This window comes from Camelus bactrianus, chromosome 5 (genome assembly GCF_048773025.1).
Source record: "Camelus bactrianus isolate YW-2024 breed Bactrian camel chromosome 5, ASM4877302v1, whole genome shotgun sequence".
In the NCBI taxonomy this organism is placed as follows: Eukaryota; Metazoa; Chordata; class Mammalia; order Artiodactyla; family Camelidae; genus Camelus; species Camelus bactrianus.
The window spans coordinates 99,180,773-99,208,562 of record NC_133543.1 but is presented as its reverse complement, the minus strand read 5'-3'; the positions used below and the strand labels follow the sequence as shown (position 1 = coordinate 99,208,562).

The 27,790-nt window shown below is 47.2% G+C and overlaps 1 protein-coding gene across 1 annotated transcript in view; it reads right to left on the bottom strand.

Annotated features, from left to right (window-relative positions):
- INPP5D (inositol polyphosphate-5-phosphatase D) overlaps positions 1 to 27,790 on the bottom strand; it is a 114,144-nt gene that overhangs the window by 74,208 nt on the left and 12,146 nt on the right. The window contains exon 2 of the mRNA XM_010948173.3: positions 24,737 to 24,800. Coding sequence (XP_010946475.3) covers positions 24,737 to 24,800 — 64 coding nt within the window. The remainder of the gene's footprint in view (positions 1 to 24,736; positions 24,801 to 27,790) is intronic.

Genomic DNA, 27,790 nt, shown 5'->3' with positions numbered 1-27,790 from the left:
ACAGGATCTCTAGACAGTCTCAAGGTATCTTCCCACAAAAGAGTTAATCATTTTAAAGGGGGAAAATCATAACTTTATAAGGAGGAAACCTGGCAGACACAACCTTAACCAAGTGGCAAAGTTGACTTCACCAGTAACGAGACAAAGCACCACCGTGCTCTCCTGGGATGGGTACACAGAGGACACAGCAGTGCCTCTGTGGTACCCCGGCCGAAATGCAGCACCTGGACCCAGTCACGTGGACACACCTGATAGCCCCACATCAAGGGACAGTCTAAAAAAGTACCAGCCTGTTCTCTTAAAAAATGCCAAGATCATGAAAGACAAGGAACTGTGCCTGCTTAAGGGCACTAAAGGGATGTGATATCTACATGTAACACGTGATCCTGGATTGAAGCTTGGTCCAGAGGGGAAGGGTGTGTGTGTGTGTGTATTTATATACACAAGTTTTATATCTATACAACATATATATACAACTGTGAAATATATATCATTATATATGATATATGTAAAACATATATAAACAAATATTTATTTTTAATATAAATATTTAAATAATATGTATATATTACTATAAAAGGCATCGTTAAGACAATTGGAGAAATCTGAATGGGGTCTGAAGATTAAATAGCAGTATTTTATCTGTGCTAATTTCCTGATTTTGATGGTTGAACTGTGGTTATGTAGGGGAGAATATCATTTAGGAAAAATACATGAAATATTTAGGGATAATGGGGCATTGTCAGCAACTTGGTTTCCAATAATTAAAAAATAATAATACGAAAGAGAGTGAGAAACTTAGCTAAAATGTTGATTGAGGAAAGTGAATGAAAGGTATACAGGAATTCTTTGTATTATTTTTGAAACATTTCTATAAGTACGAAATTATTTTCAAAATAAAAAGTAAAAAATAAATGATTGGTTGGAAATGATCTATAGCTTAATCAGGATGGTAGTTATTTGTAAACACTTTTTTGAGCTATACACTGTAATAAAGTTTTTTTTTAATTAGTTTGTGCAGCCTAACTCATTTAGTTAATATAGACACAAGGAGACACACACACACATCCAAAAGGGGAGCGGTTTAAAAGGAGTCTTGTCCAATCCCTATCAAAATACCCAGAAGATTTTTCACAGAACTAGAACAAGTAATCTTAACATTTATATGGAACCACAAAAGACCCTGAATTGCCAAAGTAATCCTGAGAAAGAACAAAGCTGTAGGTATAACCCTTCCAGACTTCAGACTATACTACCAAGTGATAGTAATCAAAACAATGTGGTACTGGCACAAAAACAGACACATAGACCAATGGAATAGAATAGAGAGCCCAGAAATAAACCCACACACCTTCGGTTAACCTATGATAAAGGAGGTAAGAACATACAAGGGAGAAAAGACAGTCTCTTCAACAAATGGTGCTGGGAAGACTGAACAGCCACATTTAAATCAGTGACATTAGAACATTCCCTCATACCATATATAAAAATAAACTCAAAATGGTTTAAAGACCTAAATGTAAGACATGAAACCATAAAACTCCTAGAATAAAACAGGTGGAACAGCCTTCAACGTAAGTCACAGCAGAATATTCTTGGGTCAGCCTAAGGCAAAAGAAATTAAAAAAAAAATAAACAAATGGAACCTAATTTAACTTGAAAGCTTTTGCACAACAAAGGAATCCATTAACAAAATGAAAAGACAACTTATGGAACGGTAGAAAATATTTGCTAATTATGTGACTGATGAGGGGCTAATATCTGAAACATACAAACAGCTCACAGAATTCAATATAAAAAATCCAATCATAAAATAGGCAGATTTGAATAGGCCTTTTTCCAAAAACATAAAAATACTAATAGGTACATGAAAAGATACTCAACATCAATAATTATTAGAGAAATGCAAATCAAAACCATAATGAGGTATCACCTCACACTGATCAGAATGGCTATCATCAAAGTCTATAAATATCAAATGTTGAGGAGAATGTGGAGAACAAAGAATCCCTGTACGCTGTTGGCAGGAATTTAAATTGGTGCAGCCACTATGGAAAACAGTGTGGAGACTCCTTAAAAATAGAGCCACCATATGATCCAGCAATTCCACTCTAGGTTACATATCCAGAAAATAACAAAAACACTAACTTGTAAAGACACATATACCCCAATGTTCACCGCAGCACTATTTATGACAGCCAAGAACATGGAAGGAACCTAAATGTCCATCAACAGACAATTGGCTTAAGAAGATGTGGTATACATATACAATGGAATATTACTCAGCCATAAAAAAGAATGAAATAATACCATTTGCAGCAACGCAGATGGATGTATATTATGTATGTGTATAATTTAAGAATACTATGCTTAGTGAAGTCAAAGAAAGACAAATGCTACATGATACCAGGTACATATGGAATCTAAAAAATAACACAAATGAATGGATATACAAAACAGAAACAGACTCACAGACAGAAAACAAATTTGCGGTTACCAAAGGGGAAAGGGGAGGGGAGAGGGACAAATTAGGGATTTGGGATTAAGAGACACAAGCTACCGTGTATAAAATAGATAAGCAACAAGGATATACTGTACAGAACAGGGAAATATATGCACTATCTTGTAATAACCTATAATGGAATATAATCTGTGTGGGACACCTGAAACTAACAGTCTTGTAAATCAACTACACTTCAATTTTTTAAAAAATGCATCTTGTCTAAAAGTGTCAGTTTTTTTTTTTTTTTAATTGCACAAAAGCTTTCCTAATCTATACACTTCTGGAGGTTTCAGTATAAAAACTACACCTTGGAAACATCTGTGATGCTCAGATAACCGTAACAGTACTGATGTATGAAGAAAGGAAAGACAGTCACAGTCGCTCAGCACGAGTGGACAGAGCTGAGGGGACTGCCACAGCCCTACAACAAGCCACGTGGTGGGTGTGCCCCCTCGGGACTGACTGGAGGGAAGGGGCAGCGCTCGCTTCGGCCACACAGATGTTTCCAGCTGCACCGGGCACCTGGGGGGGGGGAGTGGGCAGAGCTGGGCTCCTGCAAAGGTCCCAACCATTGATGAGCAGGGCAGGTTTTGTTTTGTGATCAGGAATTGGGGGAGCCTGGCGAGGGGGTGGGGAGACCTGGGGTGGATACTGACGCAGTCTCTTTCTCTCTGGGACCCGTGGGCTTAGTTTAGCTTCTGGGAAGAACAGGAGAGAGATGGTGACTGATACATGGACTTTTGGGGGAGCAGAACCTGGCAGACTGGGACCCAGCACAGAGCCCCAGGAAGGGACAGGGACGGGGACCTTGGTGATCTTGTGTCTTGCCTGCTACAAGCAGGAGCTGACGAAGGAGAAAGGAGTGACGCTCAGTGCAGCGCCTGCAGCTGGCCGGCCAGCACAGGGCACGTTGAGGGGCCTCCCAGGATGTCTCAGAACTCCTTCCAGGACCTTTCAAAGGGGTCACTTTCTGGCAGTCAGGCTGCAGGGAGCTGGAGCTGCCGTGTCTCATGGATGGCCTGGTGCTGGGGGCTCACAGGAGCGGAAGGCTGAGAGCTCTGAGCGGCACCTGGTGGGCGGAGGTCGTGGCGGGGAAGGTGGGCTCTCTGGGTCCGGGGGAGTGGGGCCTTCCTTCCTCGGGTCTTGCTTTGAAATCATGAACAAACGTGGGGTTCAGTCCCTTGGGGAAAAAGAGAGGTCACAGTGGCCAGAGCACAATTCCCTGTGCTGTGCCCTGTGTCAGAGGCAGGTGGGAAACTCTGAGGGGTCTCCTGGAAGCTCTCTGGCCCTTCCTAGGTGAGGGTCCCACTTCCCAAATGGAAGATGCTGGAACTGGGCCAGGTGTGTGAGGAATGCTCTCTCATTTATAGTATCTCTAATATCACAGGTGGGTGCCATTGCTCCATCCTACAGATGAGAAAACAGTCTCGGAGAGGTCGAGCAACTCACCTGGGTGGTCAGAGATGTTATCAGAAGAGAAGGGCCCAGGGGGACATTTCAAGGCAAGAGGCAGGGTGGGAGGTGGTGGTTGGGGATCTGCAGACTTGCTAGCTAGACAGGAGGGAGGGACCTAGACACAGGGCGCTGCCAGCTCGGGGTGCAACCAGGCGGTTAGCAATCCTCTGGCAGCTTCCAGAGGCTCAGCGGGCGGCCCGGGGGGTGTGAAAGCTGGCGTGTGGGAGAAGTGTGTATCCTGGGTGGCAGCAGGCCCCCTCCGCACTGGGGGGTGGAGGGTGGGAGCAGGGAGGCTGGAATTTGCTTTCTGTGGGCACAGTCCAGTCTCCCTGCCTGCCCCACGGCACGGGCCTAAAACCACTTGTCTAGGGGTTTGAAGAAGGTGAAAGCCAACACCAGACGTGTTCAGAGTCTCCTACATGCAGGAGGGAGGGAGGTGACAGCTCTGGGAGGAGGCCTGAAGCGTAAAGGAAGAGAAGGAGGAACTGAGTGCCGGGCTGCCCAGCCCCACCCATCAGCTGCAGCCAGCGGGACTGGGGCATCACTGCTCACACCGGGCTGCCCTCGGCCCCTTCTGTCCAGGTCGGGGGCCCTCGCACTGGCGGCGGTGGGCTGTCACGCACCCAGCCAGCAGGCTGGGGTCACCCATCAACCTGGTCCAACCAGCCCCCACTTCCCGAGGCTGGGTGTCTCAGCTTTGCTCCTGTTTGGGCAGACTTCCCAGAACAACTTGTCACAGCTCTGCTGGCCCGCCAGTCTGCATTCCCTTCTAAATCCACATCCTTCCCTGATTTTCAGAGTTGACACCCCCATTTCTCAACTCATAGCCCCTCCTTGGGCTTTTAACACCCCTCACCCCACTTCTAAGTCCTTCCTTCCTGTAGCCACTCCTCCCCAGGCTGGCCCTCCATCCCACCCCTCACCTGGCAGAGCCAGCTGCCGGCAGGCCCACACACTGCACCCTCCAGCTGGGGGAATCCTGGGTGCCAGGTCAACTCCCAGATTTTGGGGTCATGTGGGCTTGTTCAGCTTTACAGCTTGGTTTTGGGCTTTTTTTTTTTTTTTTTCCTGTGAGCGTGGATCCCCACTGGTTGTTGAGGTCATGAGGCCCCAAATCTCTGCCTTTCACTCTCCGATATCTGTGCAGTGGAAGTAAGTCCTGTGCTCTCCTCGCAGACTTGAGTGGCTTATAAAGTGCTTTGAACCTCTTACATCAAAGGAGCTGCAGGCTGGAGGACTGGGACTTCACACCTCTGGCTGGTACTGAAATGACAGCTCTGTGATGCATCGTCTGAGGTCTCTGCTGGTGTCACTGCAGTCGGAGGAAGGGGGCAGAGGGTGACAGTGCTGTCTGCCAGCACATGGTCTGCATGTGTGAACAGCGGGACCCTCATCTGGGGACCTCAGGTCCACAGTGCAGACCCCAGGAGAGGATGGGTCCTTTGTCAGTAGTGTCACAGTTGACAGCGTAGAAACCACAGCTGTGGTTGTGACACCTGGAGTGCTGTCACTGCACTAGAGGGAAGAGAACGCACACCTGTGTCCCACTGATGCTGAGCTTGGCCACATGACTTGCTTTGACCAGAGCGATGTGAGCCAAAGTGCCAGTTCTCAGTTCAGGGCTCAATGGGCATTTTGGGCTACTGTTTGCCCTTCCTGGGCCCCTGTGACCTGATGAGAAGAGATGCCCCACGGAGCCTCTGGCCCTTCAGCATGGGCCAAGAATAAAGATGTGAGGAGCAGATGTGGATCTGACCAGAAATCTGCAGCCCAGTTGGGTCCAGCTGAGTCCAGGAGAGCACAGCCTAGATCAACCAACCACCACTGACCTACAGACCCAGGATAGGAAGGTAAATGTTTGTTGTTGTCAACTACTGAGATTTTTTTGAGTATTTGTTATCTGGCAAACTCTGACAAATACAATTTAGAAAGGAAGAATTAACTTTTCCTGAGCTTCTACCTCTTACTGAACCTTCATGGTATAATTTCTCCACTCCCCCAGGAGAGAGCTGAAGCTCCAAGAGGTTAGGTAACTTGTTCAATGTCACACAACTTGTTTGATCACCAGGACCTGCCACAAGGGGCACATCTTGGAGTTCCACACCCTCATTCTCACCACATGCTCTCCAGAGGCCACCGTCCTGCAATCTCATCTTCTGTGTAGGCCCTCAGCTCTCTCAGGGCCCCATCATCTTTCCGATGAGCCTAAATCCCACTGTGGCACCAGAGATCCTGTCCCCATGGCTCCTTCCACTCCCTGTACTTCTGCAGGCCCTGCCCATTGAGGCCACTGTCCAGGATCCACTCCCCAGTTCACCTTCTGGACCCGAGCAGGGCTGAAGTAGGCCAGTGGCTCATGAAGCCAGCAGGCAGCCCATACAAGTGTACTAATCTCTTACCATGCACCCCGCCCAGGGTCAGCCACAGGCATTCAGCAGGGACTAACGCAAACCCAGGCCTTGCCCACAGTCTAGCAGAGAAGCAAGATGTGATACAATGAACAATTAAGTAAATAATTACAAGGTGCAGGGGCTGAGAGGCAGAGTCAGTGCCTTGAGAGGCCACTACAAGGAGACAGACTGTGGGTCAGGGAGTTACTCGTTAAAGAGGCAACACTTAAGCTGAGATGCAAAGGGTGGGTAGCAGTTGTCCAGACAAGAAGAGAAGGAAGCTTTACAGCAGACAGAGGGAGCAGCACGTGCACAGTATTGATGTTAATATAAATGTGTTGTTGCTAATCACAGTTAGTCCCAACACGGAATGCAGCTGGTGTCCTACCCAGCTCCCAGATCCCTTTATCATCTGTGCCCTCATCCATCTCTCTTCTGGGGAATGCTTTGCTGCTAACGGTTTGAACCTGCAACCTCAGGTGATGGAGCCACCGCCACATGGAGATCCAGGAGAAACCCTCAGTCTCCTGGGCCCACCAAGGCAGCCAGGCCCAGAGGGTGTGTGCAAAAGCCCACATCTTTGCCTTGATGCAAGAAAAACGTGCAGGTGTGGTTCACACTCTAGAGCTCCTTGTAGGGTCGGGCTGGGTCTGAGACCTCACCTGAAGTCGCACCTTTGCTTGGCTTCTCTTCTTCCCCATTGTGCGTCTTCTACCCTCTTACTGGATTCTCCTGGGAGCCCTTCTTTAATCAATTATTGGTACCCAAGCTCGGGGTCTGCTTCTCGAAGCACTCTACCTATGATGGTCATCTTCCCAAATCAGTCTTTTTACTCGTCCATCTTAAGCCCAAGGATTTACCATCAAGCCCTCAACCCAAGCCTCTCACCAACAGCAAAGATTATGGACCCCCACGTTAAGGAGGAATTGATCAGACTTGCAGCCCTTAGCATCCTCTTCCTCCCCCAAATGTGGCTGTCCAGAAGGATGATAACTACCCTCCCCACCCCTCCCCTGGGCTCAGCACGCTCTCCACACACATCCCACCTCAACTCTGCACAGACCAGTTCGCAACCCTGCTCCATAGCGGGGTCTCTAGTCCTGTGAGTCCCTAATTTGCCAAGAGGGAAGACAGGGTGACAAATGAGACGGGGCACACTTGGAACTCGGCACTTAGGTGACAGAATGCATCATGTATTTACCTCAGCATTGAGAATGAATGAATGAAAGGGTGAATTACTCTTTTGAGGACCCGAACAACCTTACTTAAGTTTCTATGGCTTTCCCATTTTACAGATGCATGCATGAAAAATAAAAATGCATATTTTGTAAGAATCTACTCAAATAAAAAGACACCCACTTGATGGTTGCCTATTAAAGGGAAGGTTACATAGCACAGGATGGGGCTAGAAAGGATTAAAACAGTTTGTGAAGACACTGCTTTATAGTGAGAAGGTGCTGCAACTTTGGTCATGTAACCTGATTGCAAAAGATAGGTACTTTGTTATGGCTTTTCTGATTTGACCTTAACTAATTACCAAAATCTTCTGTGTCTGAGTTTCTTCCTTGGTCAAATGGGGAGGGAAAAATGGGCAAGGGGAAGTAACATTTAGTTAGAAAGCAGTGTGGCCCATAAGTAAAAGCACAAAATCTCAAGCCCGATGAGTGAGCAAAGCAGGTTGGCTGTGAGACACTAGGGCGAGGTGGGGACTGTGGCACACTGGAGAAATGTCCCTTTAAAGGGACCAGCTTCCTCTTAGCTCCAGTTACATCCCGATGGGATAACTTAGGCCTAGAGTTGCCAGAATTTCAAAATATTCAAGGGAGGGCAAAGTTACAGATTCTTAGATGAAATCTCATATTTTTGCAATTCATTTTTTAAAACACTATGTCAGGCCACAAATTCAAATCTTAGTTCCACCATTAACTAGTCATGTGATTGGAAGTATGAAATTCAGCCCTCTAGGGCTGAGCCACTTTTCCTGTTCACGAATGAAGATTCTCAGATCGGCTCAGCCAGGTGTTTAAATGAGCTGATATAAGCCCTGGGCAGCTCCATTATCACAGAGTACCTCCTATGTGTTTTGAATACATGAATATATCATCAACTCCTATTTTTCAGATGAGTAAACTAAAGCTTGGAGGAATGGAAAAATAAGAAGAGTCATGTAGAAAAAAAAAAATCTTCCCCATATGTAATGAAAAGGAATGGATAAAACTGAATTAAAATAACCTATAAATAGGGTTTGGGGATTAAAAAGGCTCTAAGTAAAGCAGAAGTGAGTATCAATCTGTCTGACCCCTAACAAGGTACAGGAGTCTCTAATAAAGACATCTACGTCCCAGAGGCAGGCAGACGTCACCAGGGCAGTAGCAGGTATGAGTTTGCAATGTACGGGCGAGTGATGGGCTGCTGCTGGCTCATGCCTGCTTGTGCCAACTTGTACTGGCTCAAAACCCAATTTTTACAGAACCCCAAGAGCAGGTTGTTAAATGTGACCGCTACGGTGGGAGACACGCTGAGAGTATTTACACCACAGAAACTGGCCAACACTGCAAATCAGGGCTTCGCTTTCTTCCTGGAGAACTGGTTGTCAAATGTTTGCCACTGCAGGGGGCCCAGCGACATTTAATCACTTTGGCAAAATCATCCTGTCAATTCTTAGAGGCCTGGCTTCATGTGCACACTTGCCTGACTCTGCACAGCCCCAATCTCTGGAAGGAACACTGGGTCAGGAAGAAATACCCATGACACAAAATGGTTAATAATTCATTGGGGGAACTCAGAGGGGATTACTGTTCAGTGAGGAAAAACATTTTTTCACTTGAAGATGGCAAAGGCTCAGATCAAAACAGGAAGCTTCCAGTCTGCCTTGTTGGGGAGGTGGGATTGTCTGAAGCTATGAGACGCTGAAAAGGAACAATGGCAAAGTCTTCTGGTTGGCAAGGTGCAGACTTTCCCTCCAGTTTCCCAGCTGGGCTCACCCGTGGCCTCTGGAGAAGAGGGGCTCAGTTTAGGTAGACAGGAGTGGACAGGCAGCTCGGGGTAAACACTGTGTCCTGCAGAGGAACTGAAAGTCACCATTTACAGGCTCCTGCTGCTCTGAGGAAGTGACAAAGTCACCCTTACATCATGGTACTGAAGCCCAAGACCAAAAAGGGGAATGCAACTATACCTGCTTCTACAGAACCAGCCTCATCCCAGGGGAGGAAGAGCACGCCAGGGAGAGGGTCCAGCTGTGGGATGCTGATGAGTTGGGGGAGGGCAAGGAGGGGGCGGCCAGAAGCTGTGATTTGCACAATGAGTAAGAGGGGTTCTTCTATAGTTTACAGTTTTCATGAGCTCTGTGTCCACCCCAGGCAAGATGCTAGGTCAGCTTATTAAGAGTCTGGTTTGTAAGATGTGTCCAAGCAAGTGGCGATCTTAGGAACCAGCAGAAGTTCACTGAGAACAGACCAAGTTGGGTGAACCTGTTTTTCTTATTTTATTTACACAGTAGAAGGCCAATGTATGTTTGCTATCTTAATGAATTAGATCATTTGTTGCATCTGATACAGATCATAGCTCAGTTACCTGCAGAGGACAGGCAGGTGATGTAAATGAGCGGAACTGGCTGGGAGTGAGGCAGTAGGGAGAGGTGGGGACTGTGGCACATCAAAGAGAAATGAATGTCTCAATGAAAGGGGGAGGCTTCCATTCAGCTCCAGTTTCAGCACCATGGGGTAATGTAGGTCTAATGTTATCAGAGCTTCAAATTTTTCAAGGGAAGCTTAAAATTTGGAGTATTATTTAAAATCTCTGGCTTTGTAAAAATGCTTTTAACTGGTTCATAATTTAAAAATATATATGTCAGGCAAACAGAACACTAAATCTAACCCAGGGACTACCAGTTTGTGATCTCTGACACAATCTGTATAGATTTCATTAAAGCATTTTGTGATCTTCATCCATGATCTTTTGTTGAGAATCACATGGAGGAGTATTGGCTAGGTGAATGAACACCAGTGTCAGCCTGGACATAGGTTTCCACTGCTGTTGGGTTCTCCCTCTCATTTATATCAGCGATTCAGGTTAGGATCCAGGAGGTGGACCTACCAATGTGTGGCTACCATCAAGCTAGGAGGCATCTCAAATATGCTAGGTGACAGGCAGAGCCAGGTTGAAGCAGAGCTCAGTGATCTGGGGCAGTGGGCTGGGTCAGAAAGAAGGCCCCGCTGGGCACCGACCACCCAACTTACTTGACAGCTCCCAGTCCACTCTGCAGCTCCAGCCGGGGCATTGTTTGCTTGCTGACCCTCTCTTGGCGCTGCCATTTTTCTCCTTGTCTCCTTTCGTCTTCAACTGAAATTTTTTATTTCGTTGTCTTTGATATGCATTCTCCTTCCAGAGCAGAAAGGTCCTTGCAAGACAACAATGAATGCTGTTGCCACCAATCTGTACACCTGGGCCGCGGGGCCCAGCCAGCGTGAAACAAGCCCCAGCAACTTCCCTCCCCAACAAGTTAGTCGTACGGGAAAGAAGAGACAAGCCTATCATTACATGCAGACAACAAGATGATGTACCTAGAGAGGCCAAAAGAATACATTTAAAAAATGATTAAAACTCATAAGATAGTTCAGAAAGATAGGTGAGACCACCTTGTAAAAACCGTAACTTTCCTAAGCACCAAAAAAACCCAATCAGAAAATGTCATGGAAAAGTCAGGTTCTGTTTGCCAAAGTAGCTAAAACCACATCGCACTCAGTAACAGGGAAGATGTAAGAACTCTATGGAGAAAATATAAAACAGCATAAGAGAGATATAAAAGAAAATCTGAATAAATGGAAAGAGATACCATGTTCTCCAATAGAAGGACTTAATAGCATAGGGTTCTAATTAATCTATAAATTTAATGTAGCTACATTAAAAATTCCAACTGGATTTTTTTAGGGCACTTTACAAGCTGATTGTAAAATTCACCTAGAAAAGAAAATGAGTGGAAACCACCACGGAATGGAAAGAACAATAAATAGAACTTAGTCTACTGGAGACACACAGTAAAGCCACGATAATGCAAGCACTATGTTAACTGGTGCAAAGATGGGCTCACCAGTCAGGGGAACAGAAGGAAGAGCCCAAACTCAGATTAGGACGATGTGAACTTAGGGGTGATAAGATGGCATTGTGAGTCAATGGGAAAAGGGTGGCTTATTTAATATATGGTGTGGCTATCCATTCGGAGGATGGAGTTACAGTCTCTATTTTGTACCAAAATGCAGAAATAAAGAGCTAAACATAGAAGCTTAGTATAAAAGTGGTAGGAGAAAATAACATTTTCTCTGGATAAATAATATTGAAATGAGTGATTCACAAAACCCAGAATCCATAAATGAAAACAGTTGACAACAAAAAGTGGTAAACATCCACATGATACACAAACCATAAACCAAGTTTTTTAAAAAAATGACAGGCTGGGAGGAAATACTGACATTATAACCAGCAAGCATTAATAGGCAAAACATATGAAAAGCTTTTTATAATCAGAAGAGGTTTTTTTTCGAAAGGGAAAAACGAACAAGAATATAAATAGGCAATTCACAGGAAAAGAAATACGGACGGCCAACGCATATATGAAAATGTGCGCGTCCTCATTTCCAATGAAGGACACACAAAACGAAATAGAGGCTGTGCATTTTACCCACTGTTTGATGAAAATTAGACACTGATAATGTCCCATATTGAGAAGACGTGGAGACACGGTGGGTACAAAGTGACATCAGGTGGGAGATGGCGCACTGGAAGAGGCTTTGGCAGGGTGATTTGGCTGTGTCTACAATACAAACATGCACCCCTCCAACCTAGTAACAGTTCATCCTGAAGAAAACTTGCACATGTGCACAGCACAGACAAATCTTGCGTATTGCAGCCTTGTTTTCTTGTAGTAATAACCAAAAAAAAAAAAAAAAAAAGGAAATTGCCAGATTGCCTAAGAGTAGGAGGATGAACTGTACGTATGATAGTTGAAAAGCACAAAGGTATGTGAACTCACTTGGCTGGATCTCAAAGACAGACTGCTAAGGGAAGGAAGCAAACTAGAGAACAGTATGAACAGCGTGATCCCATTTATTAAAAAAAAAAACCTATATACTTGTACAGGCTCGTGCTTCTATGTAAATGCACTAAAAATGGCAAATGCATCTTCACTGCAGAGGAGAGAGGGGTGTGGGGATGGTGAGGGCAGACTTTCACTTTCTACTCTGTGCTTCTGTTTTGTTTGAACACTTAAAAAAAATGTATTCATATTTCCCTTGGGTTGAAAAAGAAAGAAGAAAAGAAAGAAAACAGTAGCAACTGTTCGCAGACCTGCGTCCTCGGACAAGGGTCTTGAAACTGGGAGCTCTCCGCCTGCCCCGGACGTGGGGACCCTGAAGAGCTCCTGCCTGGGAACAAGCAGGGGGCCTTGGGATCCTGCCCCTGGGGCTCTGTCCCTGTTCACCCAACGTGATAGAGCTTCACACAACAAGAAGGACAAAAACTTTTTCAAAAAAGAAAAAACTCACCTCACCACCCAGTTTTTGCCTTGGGGGGGGTTTAAATTCAACACATAGGCTTTTCCTAGAGAAGTGCAGGGAATAAAAAGTAATTTAAAAAAAAATCTTTTTCCCGCAAAACATTGTGAATGTACTAAGTGCCATGGAATTGTTTATTTTAAAATGGTTAATTTTGTATTGTATGAATTTCACCTCAATTCATTTAAAAAAACGACAAAAACGAACAACAATCCCTGCACCCACAGGGCACCCTGCCGTCTGCAGCCAGACCCCAAACTCCCCAGCCCAGGGCTCGAGCCTTTCACATCAGTCTGTTTCAACTTTTCTTTCCCCAGTTTTCTCTGCTGGGGCTCCTATTTGGGACCCCGCATGACAGCAACCTTACTCCCACATTTTCTGAGATAATCTTGTTTCCCGTAATACAAAATTTTTAATAAAGTCAAGAAGTGAAAAAAATTTTAAGTATTATTATAAAGGTTATATCTTGGCCATGGTTAAAAAAAACTAAAACTGTATCAAAGGGTATTAATTGGCAAGTAGAAGTTCCCCTCTCTTGTTGTGATCCCCCTCATGGTAACTTCCATTCTTGCCCCCCTGTTAACAGTTTCTCAGAATCTTTCCTGCCTACTCTGATGTATGTGCAGTCCTGTGTATTCTATCCTTTAGCAAACAACCCAAAATTCTCCTACTATAATATCATCCTGCAATTTCTTTTAAATTCTGGAGTTATTTCCAACCTCTTACACACAGCTCTGCCTTAATTTTTCAAACAACTGGTCAGACTACACTTTCCTTAACCGTTCCCTATTCATCTCATTAGGTGGTTTGCTGGTTCTTCTTGGTCCCCTTTTGAAGTGATGCTGCAGTGAATGTCCTTGTACATGTGTCTTGCCGGTGTGACCTGTTGGCCACATTCCTGGGAGGGGCGCATTCCTCTCGGGACCAGGTGCTACAGATGTTCACGGATATTGACAATTTACCCTCCAGAGCTTTGCTCCATGTGCATTCATTCCTTCCCACCACATGGGGCACTTGCTGCTATTTCCCCCACCTCCACGTGGTGTTCAGACTTTAACATCCACACAAATTACTTGAGTATCTTGTTTAAATGCTGATTCTGAACCATTAGGTCTGGGCCTGCTTCTCTGCATTTCTAGCAAGCTCTAGGGTGATGCTGAGGCCGCTGGTCCATGGACCACACTTTGAGTAGCCAGGCTCTAGAGCAACGCTGTCCAATAGAGATAAAATGTGAGCCTTATACGCGATGTAAAATTTTCTAGTAGCCACAATAAAAAGCATTTTTAAAAATCAGGGGAAACTATTTTGATGATCCTATTCTTTTACCTTGGTACATCTAATATGTTAGGATTTCAATGTGCAATAAAAAATTATTATGAGATATATTACCTTTTTCTCTTTTTTAAAAAATTTATTTGATATCTGGTGTGTATTTTACACTTCACCCATCTCAGCCTGGATTAGCCACATTTCACGTGTTCAGTGGTCACCTGTGGCCAGTGGTTGCTGCATTACCGAGCTCTAAAGAGTCTCCTGGGCTCTACCAGGGAGGGGAACAGCGTCTGTTTCTCAGAGCCCAAGGGGCGGTACAGGACTAATAGGGCGGGAGGCAGAAGAGGGGCGCTCAGGGGGCCTTGGTGAGAACATACTCATCAGCCAAAGGAAGTGTGGCCTGAAGCCGTCAGGGGACCGGCAGCAGGAGGGAACTCTGGATGCAGTGACGCTGTTATTGCTATTAATACTCTCTGCTCCTAGGCCACAGTCCCAAGAACTCAAAAAATTTCAGATAAAATTGACATTAGTTTCAGGTGTGCAAGGTGAGTCAATGCATATACTGCAAAATGATCACCATGGTGTCTGGTGAGTCAATCACCGCACGTTATTACAGTTTTCTTTTCCTTGTGATGAGAACTTCTAAGATTTACTCTCTTAGCAACTTTCAAGCGTACAATACAGTGTTGTTAACTAGAGCCGCCATGCTGTACCTTACGTCCTCAGGACTAATTTATCTTATAACTGGAAGTTTGTGCCTTTTGACTACCTTCACTTTTAAATGAAATCACAACACACTTAAAATTGTGCACGGTTCATTCTAGCTGACCAGGCATGATACGGTTATTGCCAAAATTTTGCAAATCTTTCCTCCCCCAAATATCACAGGATTGTCGACATTTAAAGAATGCTTCAGTGAGTACTCATAGTGCTTAACATAAAGTCCTTATGACTATTTTTAAGGTACCAAACGTATTACAGTTTCTAAAGTTAAATTTTAGAGGAACATATTTACAGGGACAGTTTCCCAAGAAGCAAGATATGTTTCAACGTCAGGAGATTTTATTTCTGTTTTGCATTTTCGATTTGAACTTCCCCACCTTGACTTGCTACTTTCCTAAGAGAAAAGACAGAGACAACAAGTATTGATCCGCAGTAATCCTTAATACACAAAAAAGGAAAAATTAGCCAAGGGAGTCATTTTGAGGTCCCAGCCGGGTGGTGTAAACCACAGGACCGCATCTTGCACTCTGATTAGAAATCTGCTTATTTCTCCATTTCTCTCAGGACAGGGTACTTGATTTATCTTATTGCTTCTTCCTGTGCAACCGTTTTCATCATGGGGTCAACATTTGTTCACCGGTGCCAGCCGGAACATATCCTTTCAGGTGCAAAGCATGGGATGGGGCTGAAGGGTGCAGAGGGTTGGGGGGGTGGGGAGGGGGAGGGGTGGGGGAGATGTCCCTGGGACAGTCATCTGGGGGCCAGAAATTGTCGCTGGGGCTCCACAGCCTGGCTTATTCCATCTCAAAATAGAAGAGGGAGTCGGAGATGGGGAAAGAGGGGGCACTGCTAGGAGTTTCTAAGTCCTCCTCCACCTCCAGTATGCAAAATTTGCCTTTAAAATAGCCATTTCCCTCTGACACATGCAACGAAGGAAGCTCATCTTCTTCACTGTTTCCATTTCCCCTTTTCTCTCACCCCAAGTAAAGGTCCTGTGTTTAAGAGGCTGCCCGGTTGAAACTCCTCCCCTGCAAGAATCTAACCACCCATCTCTTGGCACTGCTTGGATATAGCTGGTATTTATAACTGTACAAGCTCATTGATGCTCTAAACCTGTACTAATCATTATCTTTCAAAAGCCTTCACGGTTCCAGTGGTCCCCGGAACAGGAGCATTCTCCGTTTCCCCACTGCCAGGAGCTTAGGCGGGATATTTTTATCCTTAATTACACATCCCTGAGATGCATTTCTTTCCAGCTTGCTTCTTTTCTTTTTGTGAAACTCTCGAGGTACTCTGAGGGAGACAGAAATGACAGCTGGCAGACAAGCTCTGTGTCCTTAGCCTGGGAGTCAGCTTGGAGAGGAGCTGCCTCGGGGCAGATGGAGCCTGGGGCAGCTCCTGATTAATGCTGCAGCTCGCCCCCAAACTCCCCTGCTGCCTTCGCAACCTCCTACACCCAGTTCCTGCTGCGCCCACTGTGCCCCTGCACGCAGAGCAGATTATGAAACAGCTGCCCCGAACGCTCCCCTCTCCTCTGTTGATGTCACTGTTGTAGAAGGAATCAGAATTTTAGAGCATGAAGGCACGTGGAGGTCTCTAGTCTTCTCCCCTCCTTTTACAGGTAAAGAAATGGAGGCTGGTCCGCCCTCACTTATATTACAAATTTACCCCTTATTCATATATTTAGCTAATACTTCTTGAGTGCCTATTCTGTGCCAGGTGCTCTTCCAGAAGCTGCAGATACAGTGATGAGCAAGACAGATGAGGTCTTAGCCCCCCTGGGTGTTACATCCTCACGGTGGAGACAGATGATGAACGAGTGGGTCAGTAAATGGCAGAGGCAGTCGCTGTGGTGGGCAGAGCCACAGCCCCTCAAAGACACCCATTTCCCGACCCCTGGAACCCATGAAGATGTTTTGTTACGAGGCATCGGGGAATTAAGACAAAGAGGGAATTTAGGTTGCTAACATACTGACCTTGAGATAGGGAGGTTATCTTGAATTATTTTGGTGGGTCCCATCAAATCCCAAGGGTCCTCATAAGGGAAAGAGGGAGGTGGGAGAATTGAAACCAGTCAAAGTACTGGGGAAGGAAACCAGGGCATCATGCGTGCTAAGCATGCACTTTACCACTGAGCTATACCCCTACCCTGCTCTGAGTAAACTTTAAATCTACTTGTTTAACTGTCCAGTTTCCCTCTTTAAAGCCTGGGACTATGCCTTCCTTGCCCCAGGATGAGGTGCTAAGGCCTCTTCTAAGAAGGGTCTTAAGAGTATTGCTTTGCCAGAGACACTGGATTTTGGAAAACACATTTCTTCATTTCAAGACTTCAGAACTTTCCCCGCCAAGTCATGAAGGACATAAGTGTGGTAGAGAGACAGGCAGACACTCTGATGGCCATCAGCCGCCCAGACTTTTTTGACTTGGACGGGCAGGAGCAGCTGGACCGAAGGGACTTAGGGATCTCTTACTTCTCTCTTAAAGAAAATCTCTTCGTAACAAATGACTAACTGATGACCTACTAGTTAGTTCAATACTAGGGGGAAAATTCTGGATTCTTCTATCTTGGGATTGCTTAAAATTGGGTACATCTCTGCCAAGAACAGGGGTTGCAGGTTAACCTTAAAAGGTCTCCTGAGCACTGCGAGGTAAGTAGGAGCACCATTTTCAAGCCAAGTCCAGCTAGGACTTCCATTTGACGAATGGCCACGAAGACTGTCCTGGGCCAGGTTCTAGCAGACACAGAGGCAAATGAGACCCTCACCCTTGTTCCCGAGGAACCCAGAGCTCACTGGGGGAGACAGACACAAGGCTGAGTACCACCCCACATGGCCAGGGCACGGCAGTGGGAAGTGGGGAGGTGTCTGGGGAGCACAGAAGAGAAGGTGAGGATTCTTTTGGAGGAACTGGCTGGGCCATTCACTGCCTCCTGTTTAAGGGGAGCTCCTTTTGGTTTAGAAGTTTCCTAAAATACCACTCCTTCAAGCTCCATGAATCGGGGGTTCAGGGGATAATCTTGATAATTGCTTGTCACTGGTCTCTAAGCTGACTATTCCGTGAAGGCGGGGATTGTGTCTGTGAGGTTGACTGCTGTACCCCCGGTGCCCAGCTAGTATTTGCTGAACAAAAGAGTAGATAAATAAATGGCTGTGGGGAGTCTCTCAGCTGAGTCATTCTGGAACATGGACGGCAGATACGACTGTGACACTGACCAGACTCAGCTTAAAAGTAGGGTCATCTTGATCCTCGTTCAAGAAAGTTAGTGGCTTAAATGCCATGAAACTCACAACTGGCTCCACAGTTGGGGCCAAACTTCGGTGTTTGGAAAAGCAAAGGCCAGTAGCCCAGCGTGGCAGCAGCATCAGATTTAACCTGGTCCTCCCCTTCCAGCCTCAGTGACAAAGGGCCAAGCCAAGGGGAGGGAGGGTGGCCCAGCCTTCAGGCCATAGCATGGCAGGTCAAGTGATATATATTCCCATTCTGTCACTGATTGGTTGTATGAACCCAGCAAACAGTGTTATCCCATCTGAGCCTTCTCTTTGTGTTTAAAATGGGAATAATGATAGTAGTACCTCCCTCTCAAGATTAAAGAATGTGTATCAAGTGCCTGGCTCCTAAGAAGGGCTCAATAAATGGGGGCAATGGTGACAAGAGAAGATAAGGTAGGTCCCAGAGGGCTTATGGGACCTTCCCTCTGGCTCTCCAGTATCCTCAGGGCTCTCTCACTGCTACCTAGTGGGACCCAAGGCACCGGCCATTGCCCAGACCACTGCCTCTGTCTGCCCCAGTTCTTCAGCTGACCCAAAGAGCAGACACAGGACAATCTCAGTTCTCAAGTGGATCCTGTTACGGACAGGACAGAGAGGCCCAAACTTGGCACCTCCTTCCCTTCCCCACTCCTGGGTCATGATCTGGGACCAGTTAGGGTTCCCGGCCACTCATTCTTCTTTCCAAGTCCTCCCAGACCATCCTGTACCACTCTCAGGACTGAGGAGAGGGGACAGTCAGGGACTACGTGCCTCAGACCATGGCTTGTCAGCTTCTGGTGCAGTGAACCTTGATGCTCAATTAAAATTTTTCTTTTTCTTTTTTTAAATTCCCCTAGGAAGGTCAACATTTGCATGTTAAGGTACTTTTAGCTTCAGATAACAGAAAACTTGAATTCAACTACTTGAACAAAAAGGAATCAACTATCTCACAAACAAGAATTCTGGAGACTGGGTATTGACCAGGCTGGTTAATTCTGCTGAGTTAATTCAGTGGCATCACTGAGGACCCAGGTTTATTTCATCTTTCTCCTCCATCCTCTGCATATTGGCCTCACTTTCCAGCTACTTCTCCTCTTGGTTACAAGACGGCAGCAGCAGCCCCAGCTATTGCATCATATGATAGTTTCCAAAGGTAGAAAATGGACCATTTCATCTTTGTGTTTCTTTATAAGACAAATAAACCTTTACCAGAAGCCCTGAGGAAGATTTCCCTTCACATCTCATTGGTTATGATTGCATTCCATTTCTGTGCTTAAACCCACAGCTGGTGTTGGCTTTGTGTGGCCTCTGCTTTGGGCAACAAAGAGGAAATGGGCCCATGTCCTGGGGCAAGGTGGACCAGAAAGCTTGAAATATGAGAATGAGGGACAAGATGGCCAGAGGGGAGGGCAAAAGAGGACAGACAGTCATTTGGAGATAAAGGCAACAAATAGAAATCACAAGAGCCGGAATAAAAACTTACTCAAAGATCCAACAGAAAAAAGTCTTCTGAGCCAAAGAAAGATCCAGGTTTGCAAAGAGAGCAGGCTGAACACATTCCAAGAACAATTGAAAGGAAAATGACAAGAATGGAAAAGAATTCCCACCAGCTTCAAAGCAGAAAAAGAAAAAAAAAAAATGGTTCCCTGTGATGGGACTAGTACCAACTCGGCCTTGGATTTTGTACCTGGGGCTATTTGTAACACTAAGTTTCTCAAGGCAGTGGAACAACACCTCTTCAGAATTCTGAGGGAAAACTCAGTCTCCAAGAATTTTATCTCCTTTTGAATCTGAAGGCAACTGGAAAATGTTTTGAGTTACTCAGAAGCTTGGAAAACAGGCCTGTCCATGTTCTACAGCAGATTAAACTAACATGAAAAGAAATAAAATAACGTAAAATGAAATAAAATAAACTTGCATTAAAATGAAGGCTTCTAGAAGGTGGCAGCCATGGCCTAAAGGGACGGCTTGGCCACGGTGGACCCCTCCAGGCCCCCTGCCCTGTGCGGCCTCTGTCGTCTGCCTTGTCTGCTCCCTCTTGTGCAATGCCAGGAAGTGCGTGTTCGAGCCACATCCTTGGCCCAGCGGCTCGGACGGAATCTTTACTTCACTTGGCGACCACTCAGAACAATAGCAGCTGCCACCCTCTTCCTGAGCTTAATAACAATGGCTTAACCGTCAACCCTCCCGGACACTTGTGACCGAACAGCTTTTAGAAAGTTGTTTTGTTTTCTCTCTCCAAAAGCCACACTGCCCGGAGCAACGTGCGGGCCAACGTCAGGGACCAGGAACTGAGTCATGGGTCTCACCCGACTCGAGCCGCTGGGGTTTTCTTCTAAATGGGGAAAGAATACCGAGAGTCTACGAGGCTGACAGTTTCAAACTCCCTCTTCACATAAACGTGCCTTAAAACCTGTGTGTGTCTCTGACTTGACTTTGACAGTCAACGTCCTGAACAGAATCTCAACCACGAGAAAAGACAGGAAGTTCGCAGCGAATTCGGCTCTGATGGGGGAGTCGGGGCGGTTTTTATTTTCAGCTTTATTCTCCTTGGTAAGAAGGATGTCAGAAGAACAGCAAGGGTTGAGGGGGTTGTAGGAATGGAGCCAAAGGGCCCCCCTTTGCTTGGACTGTGGTGTCAGGCTGTTTATGTGACAGGCCTGCCCTGGGGCCTCCCTTCAGGCTGGCCCATCAGGACTGCTCATCCTGCTTCAGACTGAGCCCCGTGTCCCAGGGAGGAGGGTCATTGCAAAAGGCAGCAGGAGCCTCACGGCTCATTCCGGAGTCAGCCCTCCTCCTCTGAGGGTCACTTCCCTTTCCAAGCCTGGGAGGGAGTCTGGGCCTTACAAGAAACCACTCTCGGTGCGGGACACCCAGGGCCGAGGGGCTGGCCTCCCTCTGGCCTCACATGGTGCTCAGAGCCCTGCCCACCCCCACCCCCAGCACAGCAGCTCAGCCTCCAGTCCAGAATGTTCTCAGGACCTAGGGTGGCTGCTGAACAACTTAAATCCATGGGTTCCTGAGGTAACTGAGACACAACCCACAGCCCACAGAGCAGAGCTGAGGGAACCTGATCCCCCCCAAACCTGCCCCCTTCCCACCACCCCAAGGCACGGCCTAGAATCTTCTAGAACACCGCCCGGCTCCCTGCCCCCCTTCTCTGCTGCCTCTTTGCCCTACACCTATTTCCATCTTTTCTTCTGTCACAACTGCCCCCACACTCACCTTAACTCCTCTCTCTTTCTTCCTTCGCTTTTTCCTCCTCCCTCTTATCTTTCTCTTTCCCTTTCTCCTTTTTCCCCTCCCTTCTTTCCTCTCGCTTCTTTCTCCCTCTTTCCATCTCATTTCCTGCCATTCTTCCTCCTCCCTCACCTGAGCACGAGGTAGAGCTCACTTATGTGGGTTCACAGATGCCACAGATTCGTGTGAGGTCTGTTCCCTCTCACAGCAGGTAGAGCCGGTAACAGCGGTGCCGGCGGCTCCCCCACACCGACCGCTCCCCAGGGCTGGGTATTTTATGGGTACCCAGGGGCATGTGTGTGACTCCCACTTTCCAGTGGAGTCACATCCTCGCCCAAGGCCACCCAGCTGGCACAATCTTGACTCGAGACAGCCGGGGATAGAGCCGTCTGCTTGTGCTCCAGGAGCTTCACTGATGGACCACATTTGGGATCAAATGTTATCTACACCCATGGGAGGAAAAGAGGCCTCCCTCTTTGAGAGGCTACGTCTCCTTGCCTCCCCATCTTCCTAAGGGCAGATCCATCCTTCCCCAAGAACGCCCAGCCAGGTGTGGACACACTTTCTGGGGTCGAAGAAAGAAAGAAGGGTAGGTCTGGAGACTGGCTGTGAGCCCCACTTCTGCAGGACTCAGCTACATTCATACGTAAAGCAAGGGGGTGAATGAAGTTACGATTTACACCCTTCCCTCCCATCTCGGATTTTTCATAAGTCTAAGAAGGTGGAGTGAGCATAAAGTCACTAAGCGTCAGGATCACTTCTTTGCCTGAGCTACGTGGGAACGTCACGGGCCATGACGCGCGGCCGACCTCGTGAAGTCGCTTTGCAGCAGATGAGGACGGAGCAGCTCTTCGAGTTTGTCAGAAAGACGGGGGCCCCAGCGCGAAGAGCTAAGGTGATTAAAATAAGATGAAAGCCTTTGCTGCTTCACTTGGCAACGTTTCAGGCCCGATTCTTATTTTGGGGAGCCTCATATTCCGTGGCCCCAAACAGATTCAGGTGTAAGGAGTGAGTTATTTAGAAACTGTGGCTAAGCTCAGAAAAGAGTATGAGGTTTTGCCTCAACATGAAAAGAGGAACTCGAGTTAAAACAGACCCCGATCGGTAACTGCGGGAGCTCCGTCAGCGCCAGGACCCGGCCTAACTGTGCATGTGCTTTAACCGGCTCCTCAGCACACAGTGACTCTGGTTATTCCGTAAGGTGATGTATCTTTTGCGGAAGGCAGAGCCTTAGGAGTGGAAGTCGCCCTGGCTGCCAGGGCCCCATAGCTCCCTGTACCTTGGTGATCAGGTGTTGGCCACCAAGGAGGTCGCAGGCCCAGTGCTGGTGTTAGGGGCAGACATGTCCAGCAGGGCCCCAGTTTTTCTCCGAAACCTGCCTGCTCATCACCCTGGCTGAGCATGGGCCTCAGGCAACCACAATCTGTCCCCAAAGCCTGGGAAGGCCCCGGATTCTGAAGCTGCTGCAGGACAGACAGTCAGTCCCAGGAATGTGTGATGCCTTTGGCAGCAAGAGGTGAAGAGGAGAGGGAACAGACCTAGAAGCAGTCTAGACGTTTAGAGCTGTGGGTACAAACTCTATACAAGAAGCCACAAAGTCATGTCTTTTCCAGCTTAAGGCCTAGTCATACTTAAAGTCTTCTTCCCTTTGAAGGAATAGAAGAAACCACAAGGGGGAAAATAGATCAAAAGCACTGACTAACTTTTAACTTAAGAGAGTTTAGACTCCTTTCAGCAAACCACCTATCAAGGACGCCAACCTTTGTGGGAAAGTTCACACAGTCCTAGACCTGGGAAAATGAGAGTCCTCTGAGCCCCACTGTCTGTCCCAGGGAGGCCCCCCTCGGGCGGCCTCTTCCCTGATAGGTGAGGAGCCCACAGGAGACGCAGCTGTCCCAGTGATGAGCAGTGGCCAAGTCTTAAAACGACCGTCCCATACTAGGCATGCCACCATTGGTCCCTGGTGATGAGGCTGAGAAACATGGGCGTGTCTACCCAGAAACACTCAGTGGATATTCTTTAGACACTAGTGCAGATGCACGTATGGGAAGGACCAAGAAGCCAGAAGCAACACTCAGCCTGCCCTCTACAGTGGGAAGCAATTCTACTTGAGCCCAAACTTGCATCTCCATGGAAGCCCTGCAGCAAACAGCCCCATTCCCGAGAAGGCAGCTTCATGAGCTCCTGGGTTGGCTCATGCCAGGCCCTGAGGGTCTCAGCGCCTGTGCCAAGTGGCTCATTGAAGTGGTTTCTTTGATCCTCATACACACTCTCCCAGAGGCATTCTCAGCTTCTTCGGCTTGACGTATTTACAGTGACTTGTGCCCCAGGGACCTGCCTGCTGTCCTGCCCTTGAGTCCAGCTCTGTCTGTACAACTGCATCCTAGTTCTGCACAAAATGCATCATTCCTTCCACATCTTCTGATCAGTGACTCCACGCCAGCTCGCCCCTTCCACTTCTACTTCCTTTTCAAAGAAACCCCACAGACCCTGTCGTCACTCCCCTATGACGTGGAGTCCCAACCCTCATCTATCGCGGCTGCTCTGCTCAGCACGTGGTGGGGGCACTCCGCCGGCTGGTGCCTCTCACCAAGGGCTGGAGAACTGAGAGTGACTCCTCCACCCCCACTGTGGACACGAAGAGCGTCACCTCCTTTGTTCTGCCCACCTCCTGCTCTATCGGTGCAGCCAGAGAAAAAGCTCCCCTGGCCTCCACATCACTGGGCTGAAATGCATTGTGGTCGCAAAACACCTGTGGTGTTTGCCGTGTACACTGTATGGAGGGTGGTCTTCCCAGAGTCGGTGCATCTTGTCTGGCTTTCTTTAACCTTTAATGCAAGTTCTATATGTTTGGACTTTACATGATGAAATCAGATGCCCTGAGCATCAGCCTTTGACAGAACAGATCTCTACGAATTAAAAGGTACTGTTTTGGGCTAATCTTTTAGGCAATCTTCTAGCCCCTCAAAAACGAAGGTCTGTTCTCCTCCAAGTTCCCTCCCTCCTCTCCTTCCTGGTCCACTTGCTCTCATGCATTTGGATGCACTGAAGAGCATAATCGACCAGCCACAGTCCCTTCTCCTTCGTCTCAGAGCATCCTTCTTTCCTTTATTTCCCCATCACACACAGGAACACAAATAATGTCCATCATGTCACAGGGCAGGGCCCCTGCAGGGTCACAGCCTACCCACTCAGCCACCCCACCCAGCTTCTTCCAGGAGAAATACAGGCTCAGCCAAGCCCCCGTGTCTAGGCTGCTTGGGACACCTGCTTTCGTCCCTTCTTCCTCTTTTCACTCTTTCTTGGCCAACAGAGGCTCCAGTCATGGTCAGATTTCAAGGTTTATAAAGGTCTTACCTGAACAGTGAATTTATCATCCTCATTGGGCAGAATCCTGTACGTGTAAACGCAATTCCGGTACCTGAAATCGAGCAAACACTGAGTTAGAATCTACCCATTCCTTTTTCTGGACATCAAGCAATCCTGGAAGGAGACATTGCTTTCCCCTTTCCCACCCCCTCAGCACTTGAGGAGCTTTAGGAGAAGGCGGCCGGGGTCTTTTGGACATGATTTACATTGGCGCTTTGACAGCTATGCTGTCTGATCTGAAGGAGTCCACCATCTGGAAGGGCTTCCTCAACCTCCGAGCTGTCCTGTTGGCTGAAAGAACGGAGCCAGAGGGGGTGTTTCAAGACGAAATCAGACTCCAGGGGGCTGAGCGAGGTGGGCCCGTGCCCAGCGGGTGTTGGGTGCGGCCACACAGAGGGTCCCGCCGGCCAGGGCAAGGCTGGCAAGGCTTTGGGTCCAGCACTTCCCTTCTGTGGGGCTCCCCCACCCCCGTGGCTGCCTCCCCTGGAGACTCTGCCCCGAAGGTCAGCCACCATCCCTTCAGAGGCCTGGATTTTCCCCGGCAGCTGGTGAGTGAGCCTTAGGGTTGCTTCCGACACTGAAGGGCTAGGAATTTCGGATTCTCGTCTCTTTCTAGAAGCTCTGGTCCAGAGGCTCCCCAATGGGAGGAGGAAGGAGAGCTACTTTTTACTTTCCTAAAACTTTCGAGAAGAAGGTGGAGTTGTCAAGTCTGAGCACCCTGGGAGAGGGACCCACTGAGGGATGGTCCAGCCGGGTGACACAGCCCACAGGGAATCTGGTGGCAGCTGGCGGCCACGGAGGTCCCTTGGCTCTGCTGCTGAGACCACAGACAGAATGGTGTGGTGCAAGGCTACTGGGTCTTACACTCCAGTTGAAATGGCTGGTCTGTGCTCTCACTCACCATAACCTCCCCTCCCCCATTTTCCCCACTTGGGATTCTCGTGGACGGTGAAATCTCGCCCAGCCCCAGGCAGGGGCCACACTCCAGCTCACAGATACTCATCTGTTCCTGTGGTCACTGCTTCAGTATGGAAGTTTCACTTACTTCAACCCTTTCATGTGCCTGGCGCATCACTAAATATTTATGCTATTGTTTAACTTGATTTTTAAACGATACACTCGTTAAAAAAATTTAACACCCCACAGAAAGGTATAAAATGAAAAGCAAGTGTCTTTTTCCCCCACCCCTGTGAGTCCCTTAGGTTTCCTACTCCTTTCTGTAAATCATTCCAGAACATTGAAACATACACGCAAACTTAGACAGGCACGTCTTTTCAATGCATATAATTTCATACTATATACGTTGTTCTGAAATTCGCTTTTTTTACCAAAAGAATAAAGTAACCTGTCCAGCTGTGCTCCACCACGTGGCCGTGCCGTTATCTGTTTGACTAGACTGTGATGATGGACGTGTCATTGTTTTTGGCTTTTTGCTATTATAAATAATGCTGCAGCCAACATCCCTGTTCTTACCTCTCGTGTACATTGGTGAATCCAGTTTTAGTTACCCCATCAGTAAAAAGGGGACAATAATAACATTTAGCCCGGAACACACTAAACATGACACTCACTGACATTTGTTAGTGATTGTGGATAAATCACTAAAAGAAGAACAGCAGGGCTGAGGGACACTGTTTTTTGATAGAGACTAACAATTGCCTTCTAATGAAGTTGTGTCACATTTTGTCCCCTATCAACCGGATATGAAAGTGTCAATTTCCCCACACACTGCCAACTGGCTGTTATCAGACATTTTAATCTTTTGCAAATCTGAGAGCTGAAAGAAAAATGATGGCTTGCTTAAATTTGTCTTTCTGTGTGAGAAAGGTTGAACATCATATGTTTCGCTACTTGAATTCCTTTTCATGTCTTTGCTCACACTTTTTTTGCTTCCTTTTTGATCATCTTTTGCTTATTTATTCATAAGACTTTGATATATGCTATAATATATTTTGGAGTTATTTATTTTTAAGTTTTTTTTTTCTTTTTAGCTGTGTAGTAGTTTTACAATTTTACGTGGTCAATTTTACAATATTTTTTAATGGCTTTTGAATCAATGAATGTTTATAGAAGGTTTTGGAGAATGTTTTGGGTAATTTCACTTCCACACATCTCTTCATTTCTCATGGGAAAGTTCTTTTTTCTCTCTTTTTCTCATCCCTTTAATTCTCATCCTTCTGCTCCCTGTCCTTTCCCTAGAGCCTGAACTGACAGCACAATTGGCTTATCTCAGAGGTTGCAGGATGAATCTCTATCCTGTGCCTCACCTCCCGGAGATGTCCAGGAAAAGGAGAACCCCCTCAGACCCCAGCCTAACTCCCCCATCCCCACCCCCTCCGGTCTCAGCACCCTCTGCAGAGGCTGCCAGGCACAAGCCAGAGCTGGAAGCCTGCGCTGCTCTTGGCTTTCAGCGCCTGTTCTCGCGACACTTCCTCCTATAGATATGCAAATCAGGCCAGGGCCGAGAACAGCATCTTATTTGGCTGAGGGCAGCTCATCTGTGGAAGAGGCTGAACAGGCCCCAGACATCAGCTTGTAAACAGAAAGAAAGAACACAGAGTCACAAGGAGGGGAACAGAGACAGCGTACAGAGCAGGAAGGTCCTTTAGTTAGTCAAGTGTGGCAGACAAGCCTTTATGGCTTTTTCAAAGATGTTCTAGAAACACTGAAACAGAGAAACAGCTCCATATTACTCAAACAGACCAGAATTCAAAGGCTAGTACGATAGGAAGAGAGGACTTTCCCCTTTGATAGTAGTATCTCAGCATCTCCAATGTACGGGCGAACGCATCATCCCTGGGGCTGAGTCAGGAGATCTTCGAGGGAAAGTGTAGAGCATCACCCCCACTCCCACCCCTGCCACACACAACCCCTGGGGGAGCAGGTGGTCCAAACTGCAGGCTGTGGGCTGCTGGGGGCTCTGCAGGGAGATGGAGGTGGACACTCCTTGGCCTCCCACACTCACTGGCATCCGTACGTCCCCCTGGTCCTTTATGCATAAACGAATACATATACGTACGTGTGCATATACAGATACAGATA